Here is a 19,090-nt window from a genome sequence, read left to right on the forward strand (position 1 = left end):
AGTTATGTCCTAAAGTAACATAAACCCCTATGAAAGTAATCAAATCCTTATCAGTATTGGCATGTGCATTCGGTCTTAAAGGGACTTTTAATGGTCATGTAAGGTTAATAAAAATACATAAATAAAAATAATTTACTGCTTTTAGTGAATAACTATTATAAGTTTAAAAATTAAGTTTAACTACAGTAAGTTTAAGTTAAGCTTAATTCTGGGGTCATTTAGATTTTTTTTTATTAATGCACTGACAGGGGCCCTTCACAAAGTTTTGCAGAGGCCCCTAAAAGTCTAGAACTGGGTTTCCTTAAGGCAAGAAGCTTTACAATACTAAACGTAAAAACAGTGTCAGTGTCACTTTCCATTAGAATTAAAGTTTCAGTATTTACTCCCAATAAGCCCTCAAATTCAAGTTATTACAGGCTTTTAAATGAACTGAACAGAAGAAATATCCCACAGCAGGCAAGAGTCCTAGAGCACACTGTCCTATTACATAATTGCCATAATTATATACAGTATTGCATAATTTGACTAATCATTTTATGCTTTGATTTTCCAAAAGTACAGCAGGACTTTTATGTGAAAACATGGCTTTATTTCCTTTCCACCATTTCCATATGGCAGACAGGTGCTTTAAAAATATGCTTAAAGCCACAAATACCAGTGTTTCTCTTGATCAGGGGTGCCCAAACTTTTTCTTATGAAGAGCCATAATTTAGTAAATACACTAAACTTTATTACATTAAAGTTGCCATTGGTGATTTTCCTAATTTATTTAATATTTAAAAATAACTAGAAAACATTGCTTTATATTAACTAATACAGTAAATATTTGAACATTTTATAATGAACTTATTATAGTAAAAAAACAACCTCGTTTATAACAAAATGGAGTTACACTAGTCAAGCGGCACATGTTTTTTGCCTTGGTTTGCTTACCAATGCTTTCTGCATTGTCCTTTATCTGTTGAATGACAGTGTTTATATTTTTTAAAAATCTGATGTTTACTTCATTTAATTGAAACATTTATTTTCAGTTTGGTTTTTTGTAACTCAGGAATAAAATAAACAAATAAAGTTACGTTAAGTTAAAAATTACGATCTATGTTAAAGGCATTCGCCCCAGCCCCATCATTTTCATGTGGGATGGTGGGCCAAATCAAAGGTTACCATGGGCCAACTTTGGCCCGCAGGCCCTAGTTTAGAATCTCTGATCTTGATAATAGGGGAGTGAGGATTTATGCACACAACTTCCTACTAGCAGGAACCTCATGGCACCAATATAACCCCTCTCTGTTACTCTGTTAGTGGCCATTCTGGTGTTTCTGGCATGCAGTATGTGCGTGCTAACAGGAATGAGTGACCTCTACTAAGCCTAACTGACCTCTGTTAAAAGTCCAGTTGTTTTTTTTAACACTTTCTATTTTCCAACACCCCAAACTCAGTGTGCCTCACACAAGTGAGAAGGCTTGACAAACCACCTGTACAAACACTCTTCTCTCTATATATAAAACTCCCCCTTACTCTAGCACCTAATTCTCTGAGCACTTACAGTTCCTTTGGATAATTAGCACTTCCTGTGTTTACTGCACCTTCTTGTTGAATTGCAGAATACCTCCTTAGTTTTAAGTCGCTTTACACAAAAGCATCTACTAAATGACTAAATGTAACTCTTATTTTGTAACTTCAGGCTGCAGAGAAAGAATGGGAGGAGAAGAGGCAGAACATGGGTCATTATGATGGACAGGAGTTTGAGCGGATTCTCCAGGAAGCAGAAGCAAACATGCTAAGGGGAATACCAAACCTTGAGGTGCCCAGTGAACTTGAGGGTTCTCCTGCTCCCCCTGCCATGCTACCTGCCCCCCTGGAGGAGGTGGTGGAAAAAAATGAACCAGTAGCAGCACCAAAAGAACAGGGTAAGAGTCCGAAAAACACATCAGCGGTCTTTAAGGAACATACCACTTTTTTTGGAAATAGGCTGATTTTAAAAGTCTAATTTTTTTGTCAAATAAGTTTAATTTGGTCATTGAACAGACTTACAATAATTACAAATTCCAGGATTATTTGTAATTTCTTTTGCGCACTGCTCATTGAATATGTATAATCAGAATGTCCTAATATAATAAGCATTGGGTCAGGATCTACGTGTAGCTCAAGGACATCTGAAAGCACTTTAAAAACCTCATTCCAGAATCCCTGTATTTTATGACAGAATACAAAACTAGGGGCTAAATCGGTTTCTTCTGATTTGCACTTATCACAAATGGGAGACATATTGGGGAAAATCCTATGTAATTTCTTTTTGGAGAAGTGTAGTCTCTGTAGGACCTTGCACAGGATAAGGCATAATCAAGTGTTGATTGATTGTTTATTAGTATCCTCTAAGCTATTCTGCTGAATCTCTTCCGAAATTTCTATTCCAGTCTCTCATTCCTATTCTTCTCTGATCATCTTTGTAGTGGGGGCAGTAGCTGCAAATAACCTTTCAGAAATTAGAGATAATTGATGTTTGGGTCCCCTTAACAATTGAGGGTGGGACCTCCTCTAAGGAAACATTATGTGTACGCAGGTAATTCCTTATTTGTAAAAATCTGAAAAAAAAAAGTTTTTTTTTGAAAGGTTACATTTCTGTTGTAATTGATGAAACGAACTTAAAACCTTATCCATATAGAGGTCCTTAACTGTGCATATACCCAATTCCTTCCATTGATTAAAGGTTGTATCCAATCTTGAAGAAAGAAATGATGGATTATTTGCAATTGGGATTAAAAGAGAAAGTGATTTTATTTTGAGGTATTCTCTTATCTGTCTTTAAATACGTAACTGATTCTTATTAACAATACTATTAACTGCTGTTTGGTCTACTATCACTGGAGATAATAACATTGCTCCAAGATCGTAAGGATGGCAGTAATCTTGATCTATCTGAAGTGAGTCTGGGGCAGTAGCTGACTGTTCCAACCATAGTGTAAAAATTTAAACGTGTGTAGCCCAGGCAAATGAGTTAACTTTTTTCAAAATTAACTTAAGTCGGAAAACTTTCCAGAAGTATTAATAATCTTGAGTGCAGCAGGAAGGCTCACTTGTGATTGGGTGATATAAAGCAAAATATCATCCGCATACAATGATATTTTATTAATATTACTTGAAGTATTGAAGTATGTAAGAGTTAGATCGATTGGCTTCTGCAAGGGGCTCTACCAATAATGCAAACAAAGGGGGTGAGAGAGGACAAGCCTGTCTGGTTCCACTTTTAAGATAAAAAGTCTGAAATTGTTCTATTTGTTAAAACACGTTCTAATGGACTACTGCACAAAATTAATCAAGTTACAAACTTATCTCTCAAATTACATTTCTCAAGGACAGCATTTACAAGTCCATTTGAGTTAGATAGTTGGGTTTTACAATTTTTGAATTCATTCAGCCGATCTCCTGGTTTGGCTGAAGCACTTTTAGCTTAGCTTAGCATAAATCATTGAATCAGATTAGACCATTAGCATCTCGATCAAAAAATTTAAATATCAGTATTTAAAGTTAGACTATTCTGTATTTACATCATGTAAGATTGATGGACAAAGAAAAGTTGCTATTTTCTAGACTTACACACTTATTCTGCCTTAATAATCAAAGACATTTACTGCTATACCATGGCTGCAGCAGGCACAATATTAAGCAGCACCTGAAAATAGTTCCTAGATAGGTAATTAGGTAACAACACTGCCTAATATCGTACGATTATTACAGCAGAATTAAAAAAAACTATATATATAGATGCTAAAGATTTATGCAAAATTAAGGTAAAAGTGCTCCCTCCAGACATGGAGATCAGCTGAATGGACTGTTTAAAACTGTTTAACTCTAGAGGACTTGTAAAATGGCAATTTCCTTTAAGGATAGCGTTCCTTTAAGATTCCTACTTAGTGATGCTTGTACTTCACTTTTCTTTATGCAGATGACAATCAGCCAAACTCTGAGAAACCAGCCAAGACTGCTCCAGAGAAACCTCCCAAACCTCTGGAGAAACCAGTTAAGCCAGCCTTGGAGAAACCTCTTAAACCCAGCCTATCCATCAAATCCAACCTAGAGAGACAGAGTAAGACTCAGGAAAAAGTAAAACTTCAGAGCACAGAGAAAACCAACAAGTCTCCTCCTCCACCCCCACCTCGACGCAACTACACCACCAACACAGGCATGACCACCACCCGCTCTGGAGAGGTCATTTACACCAGCAGGAAAGAGTCTGTAACGGTAGGGATGTGTCTTAAAACCAGTGTTGATTTTGACAGCAATTTGGATTTAGTTTATATATAGACTTTTGATTAAAAAGCCATTTAGTTGTAGTCATATTTTAGTCTTCTGAATTCATTGTAGCTTTAGTCTAGTTTTAGTCAACTAAGTTTATTTATCTTCCATCTTAAAGAGTTCCTTGCCACAATGACGTAGGCTAAATGACACACAGGATCCCTGTCCTTAAACGACAATATAAACAAATCTCTAAATAAAAAATAAATATTTATATAATTGTAACTAATATTATACAGTAGTCTAAATGAACAAAGCACCATGATAGTTTCGGTTCACTTTCTTGCTTAAAAAGTGCTTGTTTTCCCATCAGCAACTTTCTTTGACCCTTAAAAAATATCTTTTGAGAGATTTATTTTTACATGCACAAACATCAGGCTAAACAACAGAACATTGATGTCTAATTTTACCTGCAGTGCTTTTGTGAGAGGAATACATTTATATAAAATGAACATACAAAAATAAATAAATGACCTCGTCGTGTAGCCAGTTTTCTATTTGCTCTATAAGTTCAACATGATGGCATTAAGGACAGCATATGTTGTTTTTTATTTTACATAGGCCTATAGAATGGGATCTCATTTTTCACTTCGGTAAAACATAATTGTGAATTGGAAAATGAAAGAAACACCAATTGAAAGGGGTTCCGTTTTGTCATGTTTAGCTTGCTTTCAGCTTAATTGTCCAACATGTTTACAGCAATGTCATGGTGTTTAAAAAAGAACATTATATTGACCTACCTATATAAAGCAAATAAAACGGAACACAACGTCACATCTTTTGTTTCGGGAAATTAATAAGCATTGTCTCAAAGTCCATATAAAAGCATCTGGCTGTCAGTCTTTGACATGACTGGACTTTGCTCTGCAGCACCTCCACACTTTGATGCTCATGACAAGAATACCTTGTAGTTATCTTCTTTTTTTTTTAGGTGAAGTGTAAATCGCCGTCATGAATATTTTTGCACTTTTACACATTATAGAATTACTATTAATTACATTAATAATCTATGATCACATTACACAAAACTGAAACCACATGTCAAAATAACACATTGTCAGTATTTTTGAGACTCCCCAAAATTTCACAAATCATGTTTTCAGGGGGGCCCATGCCTTAAAGGAGCCGAGCTTCACCAAAGTTCGCACCTTGACTCCTGGAGAACACATTTATGAACATAATTGGTTTTAAAAGAGACCTATTATGCTCCTTTTACAAGATGTAAAATAAGTTTCTGATGTCTCTAGATTGTGTTTCAGCTCAAAATACCCCACAAATAATGTTTGTTAAGTCTTTGAAGGTTTTGGTCCAAATTGTGCCATTTTGGTGACTGTCACTTTAAGTTCAAATGAGATTGTGCTCTTTTAAAAGAGGGCGGGGCTACAAATGCCTATGTGTCAGCATAGTGGCACATTTTTTACCATTAGAAACTGGCTATATTTACAGACTGTTGCCATACAACTGTGTTTAAACCCTTTATAAATATGATTGTTGCATAATAGTATTCACCTTTAATGTTTAAACCATACAGGCCCAGATTTAAAAGTTGTAGTGTAACATTAGACCTAAATATATATTTGCTGTATTTATTTAGCTGGATGTATTTATTTACACAAATTTAATATAATTAGGTGACGCAGTGGCGCAGTAGGTAGTGCTGTCACCTCACAGCAAGAAGGTCGCTGGTTCGAGCCTCGGCTGGATCAGTTGGCGTTTCTGTGTGGAGTTTGCATGTTTTTCCTGCGTTCGCGTGGGTTTCCTCCGGGTGCTCCGGTTTCCCCCACAGTCCAAAGACATGTGGTACAGGTGAATTGGGTAGGCTAAATTGTCCGTAGTGTATGAGTGTGAATGAGTGTGTATGGATGTTTCCCAGAGATGGGTTGTGGCTGGAAGGGCATCCGCTACGTAAAACATATGCTGGATAAGTTGGCGGTTCATTCTGCTGTGGCGACCCCGGATTAATAAAGGGACTAAGCCGAAAATAAAATGAATGAATGAATATAATTAATTCTGCTGCCTGAATACAGTACTGAAGTTAATTTTACTGCTTTTAGTTTACAGTTAAATGCACAGATCATAGACTTTACTGATCCAATTTGTACAACCAGATGAATAGGGATGTCACGGCAAGGAAATTGTTACACTGGTAAATGTGTGCAACTGCCAAATCGAAAGTGAAAGCAAGAACATTTTTTGGTAGGTTGATGCTTTTAGTTTAGAAGTGTATTGTCCAATTTAAAGTTCATTAAAACCACAGCCATATTACCAAAAAGCTAATCGTCTATGAGGGCAAAGATCTCCCTCAGTGTGATAGGTAAGTTACATTTTGATGAACAATTTCTGTTCTAAAAAAAATTGAGAAGTGCATTTCAATGTTCTTCAGATGTATTTATACCTGCTCTTATCTTTTCATCTCCCACATATTGACATTTCTGGACGTTTAATAAGGCATGCAGCAGATGATTGGTTATGTCCTGCTGGGTATAACAGAATAGGCTACTGTTCAAATGGCTGCAGGATATTCCTTCTGACTGAATTTTGTAAACAAACTTTCTCTCCATAAACATATTTGTTGTCTTTGTTTGTTGACAAAAATGTCAGTATATTTTTCCCTGTAGTTTTGTCAGTGAAAAAATGTAATTGGCAAATAATATGACCAAGCATTTTCATGAACAAAATTAACATTGCTCAAAATAAAAAATTAAGAATGAAACGAAATAAAAATCTTTGCTGAAATGCTTTTCAGGAAGGTGAAGAGGACTCCAACAGTCCAACATTGTCTCAGCCTGAACCAAAGACCCCCACAGAGGTAAAGCCCACCCCCATCACCCCTCCACCTATCTCTGCCTCGGCCATTACTGAAGAAGAGGATGAAGGAGACAAGATTATGGCAGAGCTACAGGTGAGATATTTGCAGAGTCTAACATACATACACACATAAACAACAAATACAGACCTGCAACAGGTATAACATGTTCTCAATGGGTAAATAAAACGCACATGCTCACTGACTTTTAAGTAATATGTGTAATAATCTTGAAATGTCTAAGGTGTGAAATTGCATTGGTGTGGGTGTTAAGCTGCTTTGTGTGCATAAGCTTGTGGCTCATGTGGTGGCAGTTTCATTTCTCGTGGTATAGATAAGCTTTTATAGTTCTTCCAAATAAATAAATCAATAAATCACAAATTTTTTTCCAGATCTACTGACCAACATCAAATTATTTCCCTTTAAAGTTTTAAAACATTTTAATTAAATGTAAAAATTATAGTGCACAGTAGTGCATTCATAATATACACTCACCGGCCACTTGATTAGGTACACTTTACTAGTACCGTGTTGTATCAGTGCCTTAAGAACTGTGTTAATATTTTGTGGTATAGATTCAACAAGGTGCTGGAAATATTCCTCAGATATTTTTGGTCCAAACTGACATGATAATATCACACAGTTGCTGCTGATTTGTCGGCTGCACATCCATGATGCGAATGTCCCGTTCCACCACATCCCAAAACTGCTTTATTGGATTGAGTGACTGTGGAGGCTTTTTGAGTACAGTGAACTCATTGTCATGTTCAAGAAACCAGTCTGAGATGAGTCACGCTTTATCCATTGCGCATCCTGCTGGAAGTAGCCATCAGAAGATGTGTACACATTGGTCATAAAGGGATGGACATGGTCAGCAACAATACTCAGGTAGGCTGTGGTGTTGACACAATGCTCAATTGGAACTAATGGGCCCAAAGTGTGCCAAGGAAAAATCCCCCACTCCGTTACAGCACCACCAATAGCCTGAACCGTTGATACAAGGCATGATGGATCCATCCTACATGTTGCTGTTGCCAAATTCTGACCCTACCATCTGAATGTCACAGAAGAAATCGAGACTCATCACACCAGGCAACGTTTTTCCAATCTTCTATTGTCCAATTTCGGTGGGCCTGTGCAAATTGTAGTCTCAGTTTCCTGTTCTTAGCTGACAGGAGTGGCATCAGGTTTGGTCTTCTGCTGCGGTAGCCCATTCAACTCAAGGTTCGACATTCAGAGATGCTCTTCTGCATACAATTTCTGCATTACTTGGTTGTAAATGAGTGGTTATTTGAGTTACTGTTACCTTTCTATCAGCTTGAACCAGTCTGGCCATTCTCCTCTGACCTCTCGCATCAACAAGGCATTTGCGCCCACAGAACTGCCGCTCACTAGATATTTTCTCTTTTTCTGACCCTTCTCTGTAAACCCTAGAGATGGTTGTGTGTGAAAATTCCAGTAGATCAGCAGTTTCTGAAATACTTAGACCAGCCTGTCTGGTCTGGCACCAACAACCATACCACGTTCAAAGTCACTTAAATCACCTTTCTTCCCTATTTTGATGCTCGGTTTGAACAGCAGCAGATCATCTTGACCATGTCTACATGCCTAAATCCAATGAGTTGCCGCCATGTGATCGGTTGATTAGAAATTTGCGTTAACGAGCAGTTGGAGAGGTGTACCTAATAAAGTGGTCGGTGAGTGTATGTAAAATAAATGCATGTATTATTGACCTTATTCTTTAGTATAATCACAGGCGTAGCTATTGGTACCTATTAGTGTCCAAGCGTCTGCTCTTTTACTTGATTTTTAATCATAAAAACAGCTTATTAGTTTTATGTATATTCCTCATCATTTCCCCCATCGAATCGAAAGTCCTAAAACAATAGCAGAAAATAACATCAAGTTATTTATTCATTCATTTTAACGTTTCTCTGATAAATTTAGCCAAATAGGCTAAACACTGATAAAATCCACAGTAGATAATTTCTATGAAATTGTACTCCAGTCATCCCCATTTTTAGCGATAGGCAGATTCTAATCTTTAACCCCCTTCCTCACAAATTCTTCTCTTCAGGTTTTCCAGAAGTGCTCTGTTAAGGAGGTAGGGCTCAAGGGTTTGGTAGAGCCACAGATCAAAGAGCTAAGACCTGGGGTCTTACTGCCCCTTAAAGATAAGAAGGTAAAGGATATAATGTCCTTTAGTAGACCCTCCAACTGCCTGCCTGTGCCAGCCGCTTGTCCCTGATGGCTGCCCTTTACAATGCTTGTTTGGCTTTCTTACCCTTCGCTAACTTTCTCTATACACTTTTTGTAATGGGTATACACAGCAAATCTGTTCTCACTGTTCTTTAAATTTAAATTCTGTTCTTTTCTTTTGTTTCTACTGAACTCATGAACTGTTCTGATTGTGTTTATGTAGTGTGAGCCAAAAGGAGAAACAGATATGATTGGCTTTGTGTGCTCAGAGTCATCCAATCAATAAACTAGATTTTCGACACTGCTGTCAAAGGGTGTTGTGTGTGTGTTTTCATTTTTACATTTATCGGTTGAAGGCAATTCAATTTCTAAAGTTATTTTACCTAGTGTACACTTATATACTAAGTTATATAACCCTGGTATAGCCAATATGTCACGAAACTGATTTATGGGAAATTTTCAAGACTTACTTTAAAGTGGCCAGCTAGTTTTGCTACAGTATGGATCAGTAGTTTATTCTTTAGGATCTTAGAGGAAACTTTCAGGCAGTCTAGAGTTCAGAATTTGTTCTTTGATCTTCTCACTTTGCTGCATGCCTGCTACTGTAAGTCTCCCTACTTATTTGATCGATTTCCAATATCACTTTTTCGCTCTTTACCTTCATTGCATCTCTTCACTGGACCCTTTTTTCAGTATTTTCTCACTGTTAAAAATCATACAGTATGATTTACACATACATTCGCAAACTTTGGTGGACATCACATTACAATTGCAAATTGTTTTTATTGTTTTATATACTTTTATGTGTAATTCTGCTGTTGGTTCAGATTTGTTAATACATTTATCATAATGACAAATTACAGCAAATTAATTCATTGCATATTTATTAATATTATTATCATTAGTATAGACCATTTCAATGTGGTCATGTCATTGGCCCATGAACATTTCCTGCTTGTTATAAAACTATTTCATAACTGTAACAAGAGGCAATTCAATCAAAACTTAATGTTAAAACAGCTATCATACCATTGTTTATCAATATGTGGCTCTTTTTGGCCTCTAGGAAGCTATAGAAAATAAACATTTAAAACAAGAAATACGCTGGGACCATTGCTTTTGTTTACATCCCTCAAAATGGTCTATAGAGAAGATGTGGAATGTATTTCCGGCTGTAACGTATTATTGGCATCATGGCTAGAAACTGACTTTATGACAGTTCTATGTCTATATTTTGATAATCAAATAATCCAATCCTTGTTTTGTCTTCAAAAGCAGCCTTTACATTTTAGTGGTCTTAGAGTAGCTTCTAGACTGAGCTTGTTTATTTGTGAAGTCATGCTGTTCCCCACAAACTACAGAGCACAGAAAACCAAGGAGACAAGAATCCTGACACAGATGAGAATGGCAACAATACTATTCGTCAAAGTCCCGGGGTGAGCTACAGTATTTATTAACATAATAGCATTAATTATCATTAGTGACATAATTTATTATAAAGCCCGACAAGATGCATTCAGTGCATTCTGTGTAAAGAACAATACTCAGTCTTAGTGACAAATGGTTAATAAACAGATCCTCTAGAACTGTATTTCAGCAATAATGTTTAACTATTGCCCGTTTCCACTGAGTAGTACGGTACGCTTTTTTTTTTGGTTCCACTGCCAAAAGGTACCTAAAGGCGAACCATACCACTTTTTTGGTACCCTTTGCAAAGTTCAAACAAACATTGTCATCATCTTGTGAACAACGACAAAGGCAATAAGAAGAGCAGAGTCTGCCCTATGCACCGTGGTTTTTTTACAAGGCTGTCTAAAGCGCGAGCGGTTTCATTTTCTTGCTTGCGCTCGCCTCGCTTCTATATTTGAAATAACACACTTCTTGAGCTTATGATAATAACTTGCATGTGAAAATTGAAGTGCTTCTGACATCCGATCCTGTCAGAAACGAACAAACGCAAGACTGACGTGCAAAAAAACAAAGGAGAAGCCGGAAAAAACAAAGGAGCAACCTAAAACATGAACAAACTGCCATGTTTAACTATTATCATCACCTTTTGGACTATTATGAACTCGGAATGACGGAATTACTCTCTAACATAGGTTACATGTGCTGGCGAAGATTAAAGACACAGATGAGAGGTTTGCACTGACTGGGTCTATATGTTGCGTGTTTTTTTTTTAACCCAAATAAAGACTAAATGTGTTCTGCGTGTGGTTTTTCTGTAACTGGTAACATATCAGAGACTGGAAGGGGCTGTATTTGTTCATATATGTTGCATTTATTTATTTATTTAATGTAATCGCAGACGTTACATTAGTCTATTTTACACTGTCATTGATCTGCAGTTATAATCAAATCACGTTCAAAGAAAGGTTAGTCATGAACATCTATACACAAGAATTTATGTGTATAAAGCCTCTGTTTCGTAAGAAATGTTTCACATATGATATGTGAACGACCCGTACAGCTTTACTTTACGTTTCTCGAGTGAGATGGAAAATTTCTGTCGCACACTACGCCCACCCAAAAAGCACCATTGGTACCCTTTTAGCAGTGGAATAGTACTACTACTCAGTGGAAACAGGCCGTTAAGCTTTGTAATGACCAAAAAGGCACAATCCAGTTGTACAATATAAGATTATTATTAGATAGGATTCCTAAGAAATTGACATCTTTTCTTATGAAACTGTAACTAATGGATTTTTTTTCTTTGACTTTTGACCTTTTAAGGTCATCTACTATCTCACAGCTCAGATCTCCAAGGGAACTCCATCACCGTCAGAGGAATCAACTGAGCGTAGAGATGCATCGCAGTATTTCCCATCACAGGTGTCACAAATCAATGCTTCTGACCAATCCCAAAGCCAGCAGCAGGTTTCCAATAACAAATCAGATGCCTTCGAAAATATTGGTCTAGCAAACCTTTCTGGCACCCAGCACCAAAATCAGCTGTCTCGTTCAGCCTCACTGAAGTTACATCCAGCCTCTCCATGGGAAGAAGTTCCGGGTAGCCCAACACAAGGGAAGGTTCATGTTGTCAAGGCTGCTCAAGTGCAGGTTAGCATAGAGGAGAGGGTAGAGTCTCCAACAGCTGTTTGCTCACCAGTCTCTTTTGGAGACACTGAACCTGTTCTTTCTAAAGTGATCCCTGTTGAGACAGGTTTAGCGAATCAAAAGCTTCCATTTGGTTCATCCAAGGTGAAGGAAAGAAAATTTGAGCAAATGGAAGAAAATAATGAGGCTTTTCTCAGTCCTGATTTGTCAGGAGAAGAGCCACCTCCTCCACCTCCTGATAATTTTGCCTTTATGATAACCAACACCAAGGTTCAAGCCCTCTCCACTGGAGAGTACCATCAGCTTGTCAATGCCAAGAAAGGAAGTGTACAGACAGTGACTTTTGGCAACAAACAACCAAGTGCTTCTTACAGTGGCATGGCATCAGGAGGTGATGTCAATACCAATGGCGCTCCTGGAGCTGATAACTCTAGTAAAAAGCCAGTAATTATAATCTTTGATGAGCCAATGGACATCCGCTCAGCTTACAAGCGCCTCTCTACCATTTTCGAATGTGAGGAGGAGCTGGATCGGATGCTTGCAGAAGAAAGAATAGATGAGGAGAGTGAGGAAACTGAGGAAGAAGAATGGACGAGAGGAGAGAAGATCAAACAGAATGGAGTTGAAAGAGAGTCTGTAAAAAGATCTCTTGCAGATGTCACAGATGGTGAAGTCAAGAACTCTTCATCATCCTTACTGGTTACTGGTGAAGCAAAGCAAGATGGGAAGAAAAAGTTTAAGTTGAAATTTCCCAAGAAACAGCTAGCAGCATTAACACAAGCTATTCGGGCTGGAAGTAAAACGGGTAAAAAGACTTTGCAAGTTGTCGTCTATGAGGATGAGGAAGAGTCAGATGGCACTGTCAAACAACATAAAGAGACCAAGAGATATGAAATTGCTAGCTCCAAAACAGAATCCTCACAATCAAATCCACAGGAACCGAATGGACGGACTGATGAAATTCGTAAGAGTACCTACAAAACACTTGACAGTCTAGAGCAAACAATAAAGCAGCTAGAGAATACAATTTGCGAAATGGGACCAAAGTCTTCGGAAAACACTGAAAGCCTTGCGAATTCTGAAACTCAAGAAAACAAATTAGTGGAGAATTCAGGCCACTCAGAAAAAGCACCCTCTTCCAAAACCTTGGTTCCTAGGTTGCCTGCTATTAGTAAGGGTCCTAGTCTGCGAAAGAAGACCAAACCACAGCTCCTTCCTCGGCCTACCAACATACCAACTACAGGAGTCTCAGTAACACCAGTCGCTACCCACCAGGTCTCTCTCTAGCTCCTACTACCTTAGCAAAGACTATGGGTCTATCCCTCTCCTGTATAGCTCACAACAGTTCCAACCTGTCCAGGAACTTCTACAGATCCGTAGCCTCTCCTGTGGTGGAGGCTACCAATTCTGGGATCTGAACTTTAACACCTTCACATATTTTTTTACAAATATGGTGTGTTTATTTCCTGAGTGGTGTTTTATGGATAGACATTTGTGTGTTCACTGATGGTGCTCTAATTTTGGGTTAAGGTAGCCAACCTCTTTCACAGTCTTAGAACCATAGTCACACATTGTTTCTGGTTCTTTCACACGGGTTCTAAGGTGGTCCTCAAACGACTTTGTTAGTATTCTGGGTTTGCATGCTTCCTAACTCCTCTTTCTGGTATACATACTCTACTAGAGTGTCATGGCGATACCACAGATGTGTTGTGCAAGCTTTGTCTTGCTGTGATTTAGTTTACAACCACCTCAAATGTGGCTCTTTTTTGTTTCTTTCTTTTTATTCCTTTTCTCTTCTGTTTGGTTTAAATCCTTTTTGCAGAATGCCAACGTGGTCTCACCTACTAGTCGGATGCCAGTGCCTGTTTCTACCAAGGCGCGGCAGCAACCGAGCACCTCAGACAAAGAGAGGGCAACAAAACCGCAAAAACTACAGGACTCTCAGAGGCAGTTCCGCCAGGTAGTCATATCATAGTCCAGTCAGAAAGACACACACACCTAGCTATGAACTGTATGCTTGAGAGGAAAGCTAGATCTTGCAGGGCATGTATTGAAAAGAAAAAAATATATAACAAAGAACCTGATGTGACCGAACGAACTGTTATTTGCCGAAAGGCCAATGTCGAATGCCGTCTTTGAACTGTTGATGTTTTTTCCTGCTACTTTTTTTGAATGGCTGTGACCGAAGGCAACTGACTGTTATTTCATAATACCATCAAATGCTTCTGCATGTTTGCTTTGCTTGTGGCTTTGGTGCTGTAGAAGACAAACTAATTTTACAACAGTGAAAGAAAGATAAATAAACACCACAGCGACTGCTTACCTAACACGGTTGGATGCTTAGACTAGGGTCTGTTTAACTAAAAACTACTGACATCTAACACCCACACACTCCAATGCCTGTGACACTTCAACTTCCCTTGCAAGTCAGGATGCTTTTCTACTTGACCTATATTTGGACCCTTTCCCTGTTTACCTCTCGGAGGAATCCTTAAACCCTGGCCCCACTGCCCAGGGTCCACAGATCCACTAAGTCCCCATTATCCTGTGGACGTCTCCCAAAATTGTACCTCCTCTATTCCTCCTGGAGCTTCCTTTGGTCTTGAGTACTGGTTGGTTGCACTTACATTGAACATTACTCACTCTAAAACTCATAATCCTTTCCTCACTTTCCCACTTCTTTCCATCTTCTGTTTAAAGTTCTGTATTCTGACTCTGAAGACAGATAGTTTTGTGTGTGTGCCTTTAGTACTGTCATTTACATGTATGTAGTTTCCATGTCTTTGATAAGCTTTCATGATTAACTGTAGATCCCAGTAGTGTGACTTTAAACATGCTTAGATATTTTGCGTAATTTGAGATCGTTTTGTTGACAATCAGTGTGTTTTGGCATCTTTGTTTGCAGGCTAATGGAAGTGCTAAGAGATCTGGAGGAGATCCCAAATCCACTTCTCCTACTGTGCCTGCTTCTAAAATTCCCGCTTTTTCCACTAGTACTGGAAAAAGCTTGTCCCAGTCTGATTCTACTAATAATGTTAATTCTTCTTCTCCTTTATCTTCTTCCCTTCCCACCAGCAAATCCTCTATCCCTCCTCCTCGATCCAGTTCCACCCCCTCTTCCCACATCCCCTCTATTTCTAATGGTTCTTTAAAATATGCCCCTCCCACTCACAGCACTAAAGGCCTCTCTATTCCCACGCAGACACAAAATGGTCGACCCTCCACTTCTTCTTCCTCCTCCTGTTCCCACTCCCCTTTGTCCCCGACTATGTTGAGTCAGAGTGCGAAGAGTATCCGTACCATTCACACACCCAGCTTCAACAGCTACAGTCGGCCGCACAACGGAAGTGCCGGTAAATCAGCTATCCCAACGGTAACTGCCGCTAAGGATGCTGCATAGAATGCTTCGCTGCTTTGCAACCATTTGTTTATCTCTCAATGAGGTGTTTACTCCTGATTTGCTTAGACTTCCTTTTAAGTTGTTGATTTTACTTGTTCAAGCAGATGATGTTGTATCAAAGTGAACATTGTTTTGGCATGGCTATTGCATGTTATTATTTTCTCTTCAACTAAATGGCCATCATCCATTATTTGGTGTTTTAAACTTCAACCTCTGCAAAGTACCAACATATAAAAAGATAAACTGGTTTATTTTGAGAAGTAAAAGAGAATCTAGTTTAACTGCAGAGAGCAGGCTCTTGATTAAGGATTTTACAGAGCACTTCATTTGAAAAGAATATTTATTTTTCATACAAGATAAAGAGAGACTAAAAGTATTTGATTTAAAATAGTGAAATGTAAACAATGTTTTTGGGTCTTCTAATGATTGTAGATAATTTTTATTTAGCATTTTTTTTAAACATTGGTTGTAGCGACAACCAGGGAAAAAAGTACTGTACGTATACTAACTTGTTATCGTAAAATGACAAACATTGTGTCTGTTTTATTTCTTTCTTTTATGCACTGCCAATGTCTTTAAGATTTAGAATTATTAACTGACAACAGTTTTGCAGTGAACATTTGTCTGTATTTTCTGTAGTTGTGCCTATTTGCCAAAGTTTGAAATTACATCCTTACAACTGACTAAATATATATACTGTGTTAGATACTATGTACAGTATATTCAGGATAGGTTAAACCAGGCTTAACCTATTGAAAATCCTTGATTCGCTCATACAGTATGTTGCTCTTAAATTAACGAGTATTGATGTCTAAATGTAAACTAAAAAAATTGTAGTGATTGATAAAATTGCTCTTCATATGTACATACTGTAACTTCTCTATTTCAGAGATTGTCTTTAGTTTTGTTAACATATTGTACCAAAGTTTATTTCTATGCATGCCTATATTAAGACTGTAGAGAGAGAGAGAGAATGTAATAGAAGAAAATCATGCTTGCACAGACCGTTTTGTAAATAAAAAAAAAATGTTTCCTTTGGTTTTGTATAGCTTTAATTGCAAACACAATCTGTGCAAAAAGAGTGTAGGTCTTAAATCAATAAAGTTCTGCATGCTTGTTGTTCACATGGCCTCTTGCCTATGGTTTCTCCACTGCAAGTGCTTCTATTAAACATTTTGGCAGATAGTTCCAGCTGACTTGTGTTTTATTTTCTTTCCTTTTTTCCACTTTTATATTTTCTTGTATACCTTTACACAGGCTGTACACCAGTCAAACATTTCAACAAGAATCCACAGATTTATTTATTTTTATTTATTTATTTATTTTTTTAAAACACTGTAGAAAATTGCGCACATTGTGTTAATTCATAGATCCCATTTATTTACTGTATTATAGCATGTGTAGTGGTAGTTCTAATAACGTTGACACTAATTTTATGACACACTCACTGGTCACTTTAGTAATGCATATAATCATTGTGTCATAATCATTCATTCATTAATTTTCCTTCAGCTTAGTCATTTTATTCATCAGTGGTCACCACAGCGGAATGAACCGCCAACTTATTCAGCATATGTTTTACACAGCGGATGCCCTTCCAGTTGCAACCCAGTACTGGGGAACACTCATACACTCTCACATTCTCACACATTCACTACGTCCAATTTAGTTCATTCAGTTCACCTATACCGCATGTCTTTGGACTCTGGGGGAAACCGGAGCTCCCAGAGGAAACCCACGGCAACACGGGGAGAACATGCAAACTCCACACAGAAATGCTAACTGGCCCAGGTGGACTCGAACCAGCGATCTTCTTGCTGTGATGTGACAGTGCTGACCACTGAGCCACCGTGTCTCTTCCATTGTGTCATATATTCTACAATTTTCTAGAAGCATTACAATTAGATTTTAATAGGGGAAAGTTTACAGTCTATCGTTTAATTGCCATAACATTCAAATTTCATTAGCAAATCATGCAAAAGTATGTTGCGTTAATTTTGCATTACTTTCTGGCCGGAGCTGACTTTTTCAACAATAATAAACTTAAATTTTTCCACAAATAAGGCCATTTTACACTAAACGAGAAACGTAAAGTAAATAATCCCTCAGGCAAATGTGAATGTGCATCAAGTTGAAGGAGCAGCTCGAACATACCTTTCGTTACTGGTTACATGAAGAGCATAATTAATGATAAAACCTTTCCGAATATTTCAGAATATTGAAAAAAAAAAATTTTTTTTCAACAAGGGGACCTTTTTTGAAGGAGTAAAACAGATGTTTTATTGAAAATAAAAAAGAATGTGTTACTTTAGGCTACTATTTAGTATTGAGAAAATGCAATCTGATTAACCAACATTGCTTGTAATGAGTTAACTTTTGTGAATGGGTTAAGCACATTAAACAATGTCTGATCATGTACTTGCTTTAAGATTAATCTTGGATAATGTCTTCCCAGGTAGCAAAGAATTCTGGCCCAGATTTGGCATAAAAGTGGCATAGCAGGCATTCGTCCGGCACTAACATACAGCATTTGGGCCAAACATTGCCCAGGTTTGGCAGAAGTAGCACCTTCTTTAAGACGACACACTAGACTTGGGCCAGATATCAAATGTAATATTTGGCCCCGATGTTTAACATTTATGTTTGGGCCACATAAGTTTGGCCTATCTTAACCCACTTTTAAAACACATTTTAATGATCTTTGAGTAAAGAAACATTTTTACCAATCAGGTCGCTTCAAGAAAAAGTGTGGCCATAAAGCGAAATGCTTTATGGGTTTATCAAATTCATTGCAGTCATGACAACATATCTGGCCCAGTTCAGGCCCAGTTATGGGTTATTAATCTGGCTGAGGCTTGGCCCAGATATGGTCGATGTTTGGCCTTGTAAGGAAGCCAGACTTGGTCCAGTCATGCACTTTAATTCGCTATGGCATGTGGGCCAAGCAAAAGCTGATTGTGTGGGCCAGAGAAATTTTGCTATATGGGTTCAATCTCTGCAAATTTGAACGATCCCAAGCTTCCCTTATGAAGTTGTTTTCATCACATGATGCAGCACGCAAAGACTCCAGCAGGGGGTGATATGCGTTAATAGGGATGTAAAAAACTGGTTCTGTTTTAGGAATTGATCATGTAATTTCTGTACATACCACCTACACCCTGCTGAAATGGAAGCGTATGACTAAAACAGGAACTGATATGAGCATTCATACTACTCAACATTCAGCTGAGTTGGTCTACAGCCAAAAAAGGTCATTCATTTATCTTTAAGTCAATGCACTGGATGCTTCAGTCTCTAAATCTGTAAGTACCCATTACTATTTTCAAATAACA

The 19,090-nt window shown here is 37.8% G+C and overlaps 1 protein-coding gene across 12 annotated transcripts in view; it reads left to right on the forward strand.

The window, feature by feature from the left end:
• si:ch211-285f17.1 (sickle tail protein homolog) overlaps nucleotides 1-16,943 on the forward strand; it is a 301,601-nt gene extending 284,658 nt beyond the window's left edge. For 7 of the 12 annotated variants that reach the window (XM_056450184.1, XM_056450179.1, XM_056450180.1 and 4 more), the window contains 8 exons: nucleotides 1,685-1,910; nucleotides 3,947-4,242; nucleotides 7,043-7,198; nucleotides 9,180-9,284; nucleotides 10,663-10,737; nucleotides 12,035-13,633; nucleotides 14,181-14,318; nucleotides 15,264-16,943. In XM_056450184.1, coding sequence (XP_056306159.1) covers nucleotides 1,685-1,910; nucleotides 3,947-4,242; nucleotides 7,043-7,198; nucleotides 9,180-9,284; nucleotides 10,663-10,737; nucleotides 12,035-13,633; nucleotides 14,181-14,318; nucleotides 15,264-15,758 — 3,090 coding nt within the window. In that variant the 3' untranslated portion in view covers nucleotides 15,759-16,943. The remainder of the gene's footprint in view (nucleotides 1-1,684; nucleotides 1,911-3,946; nucleotides 4,243-7,042; nucleotides 7,199-9,179; nucleotides 9,285-10,662; nucleotides 10,738-12,034; nucleotides 13,634-14,180; nucleotides 14,319-15,263) is intronic. The other 5 variants (XM_056450190.1, XM_056450191.1, XM_056450187.1 and 2 more) reach the window with 4 other exon arrangements.
• Nucleotides 16,944-19,090: the final 2,147 nt, after the last annotated feature.

This window comes from Danio aesculapii, chromosome 24 (assembly GCF_903798145.1).
Source record: "Danio aesculapii chromosome 24, fDanAes4.1, whole genome shotgun sequence".
Taxonomy (NCBI): Eukaryota; Metazoa; Chordata; class Actinopteri; order Cypriniformes; family Danionidae; genus Danio; species Danio aesculapii.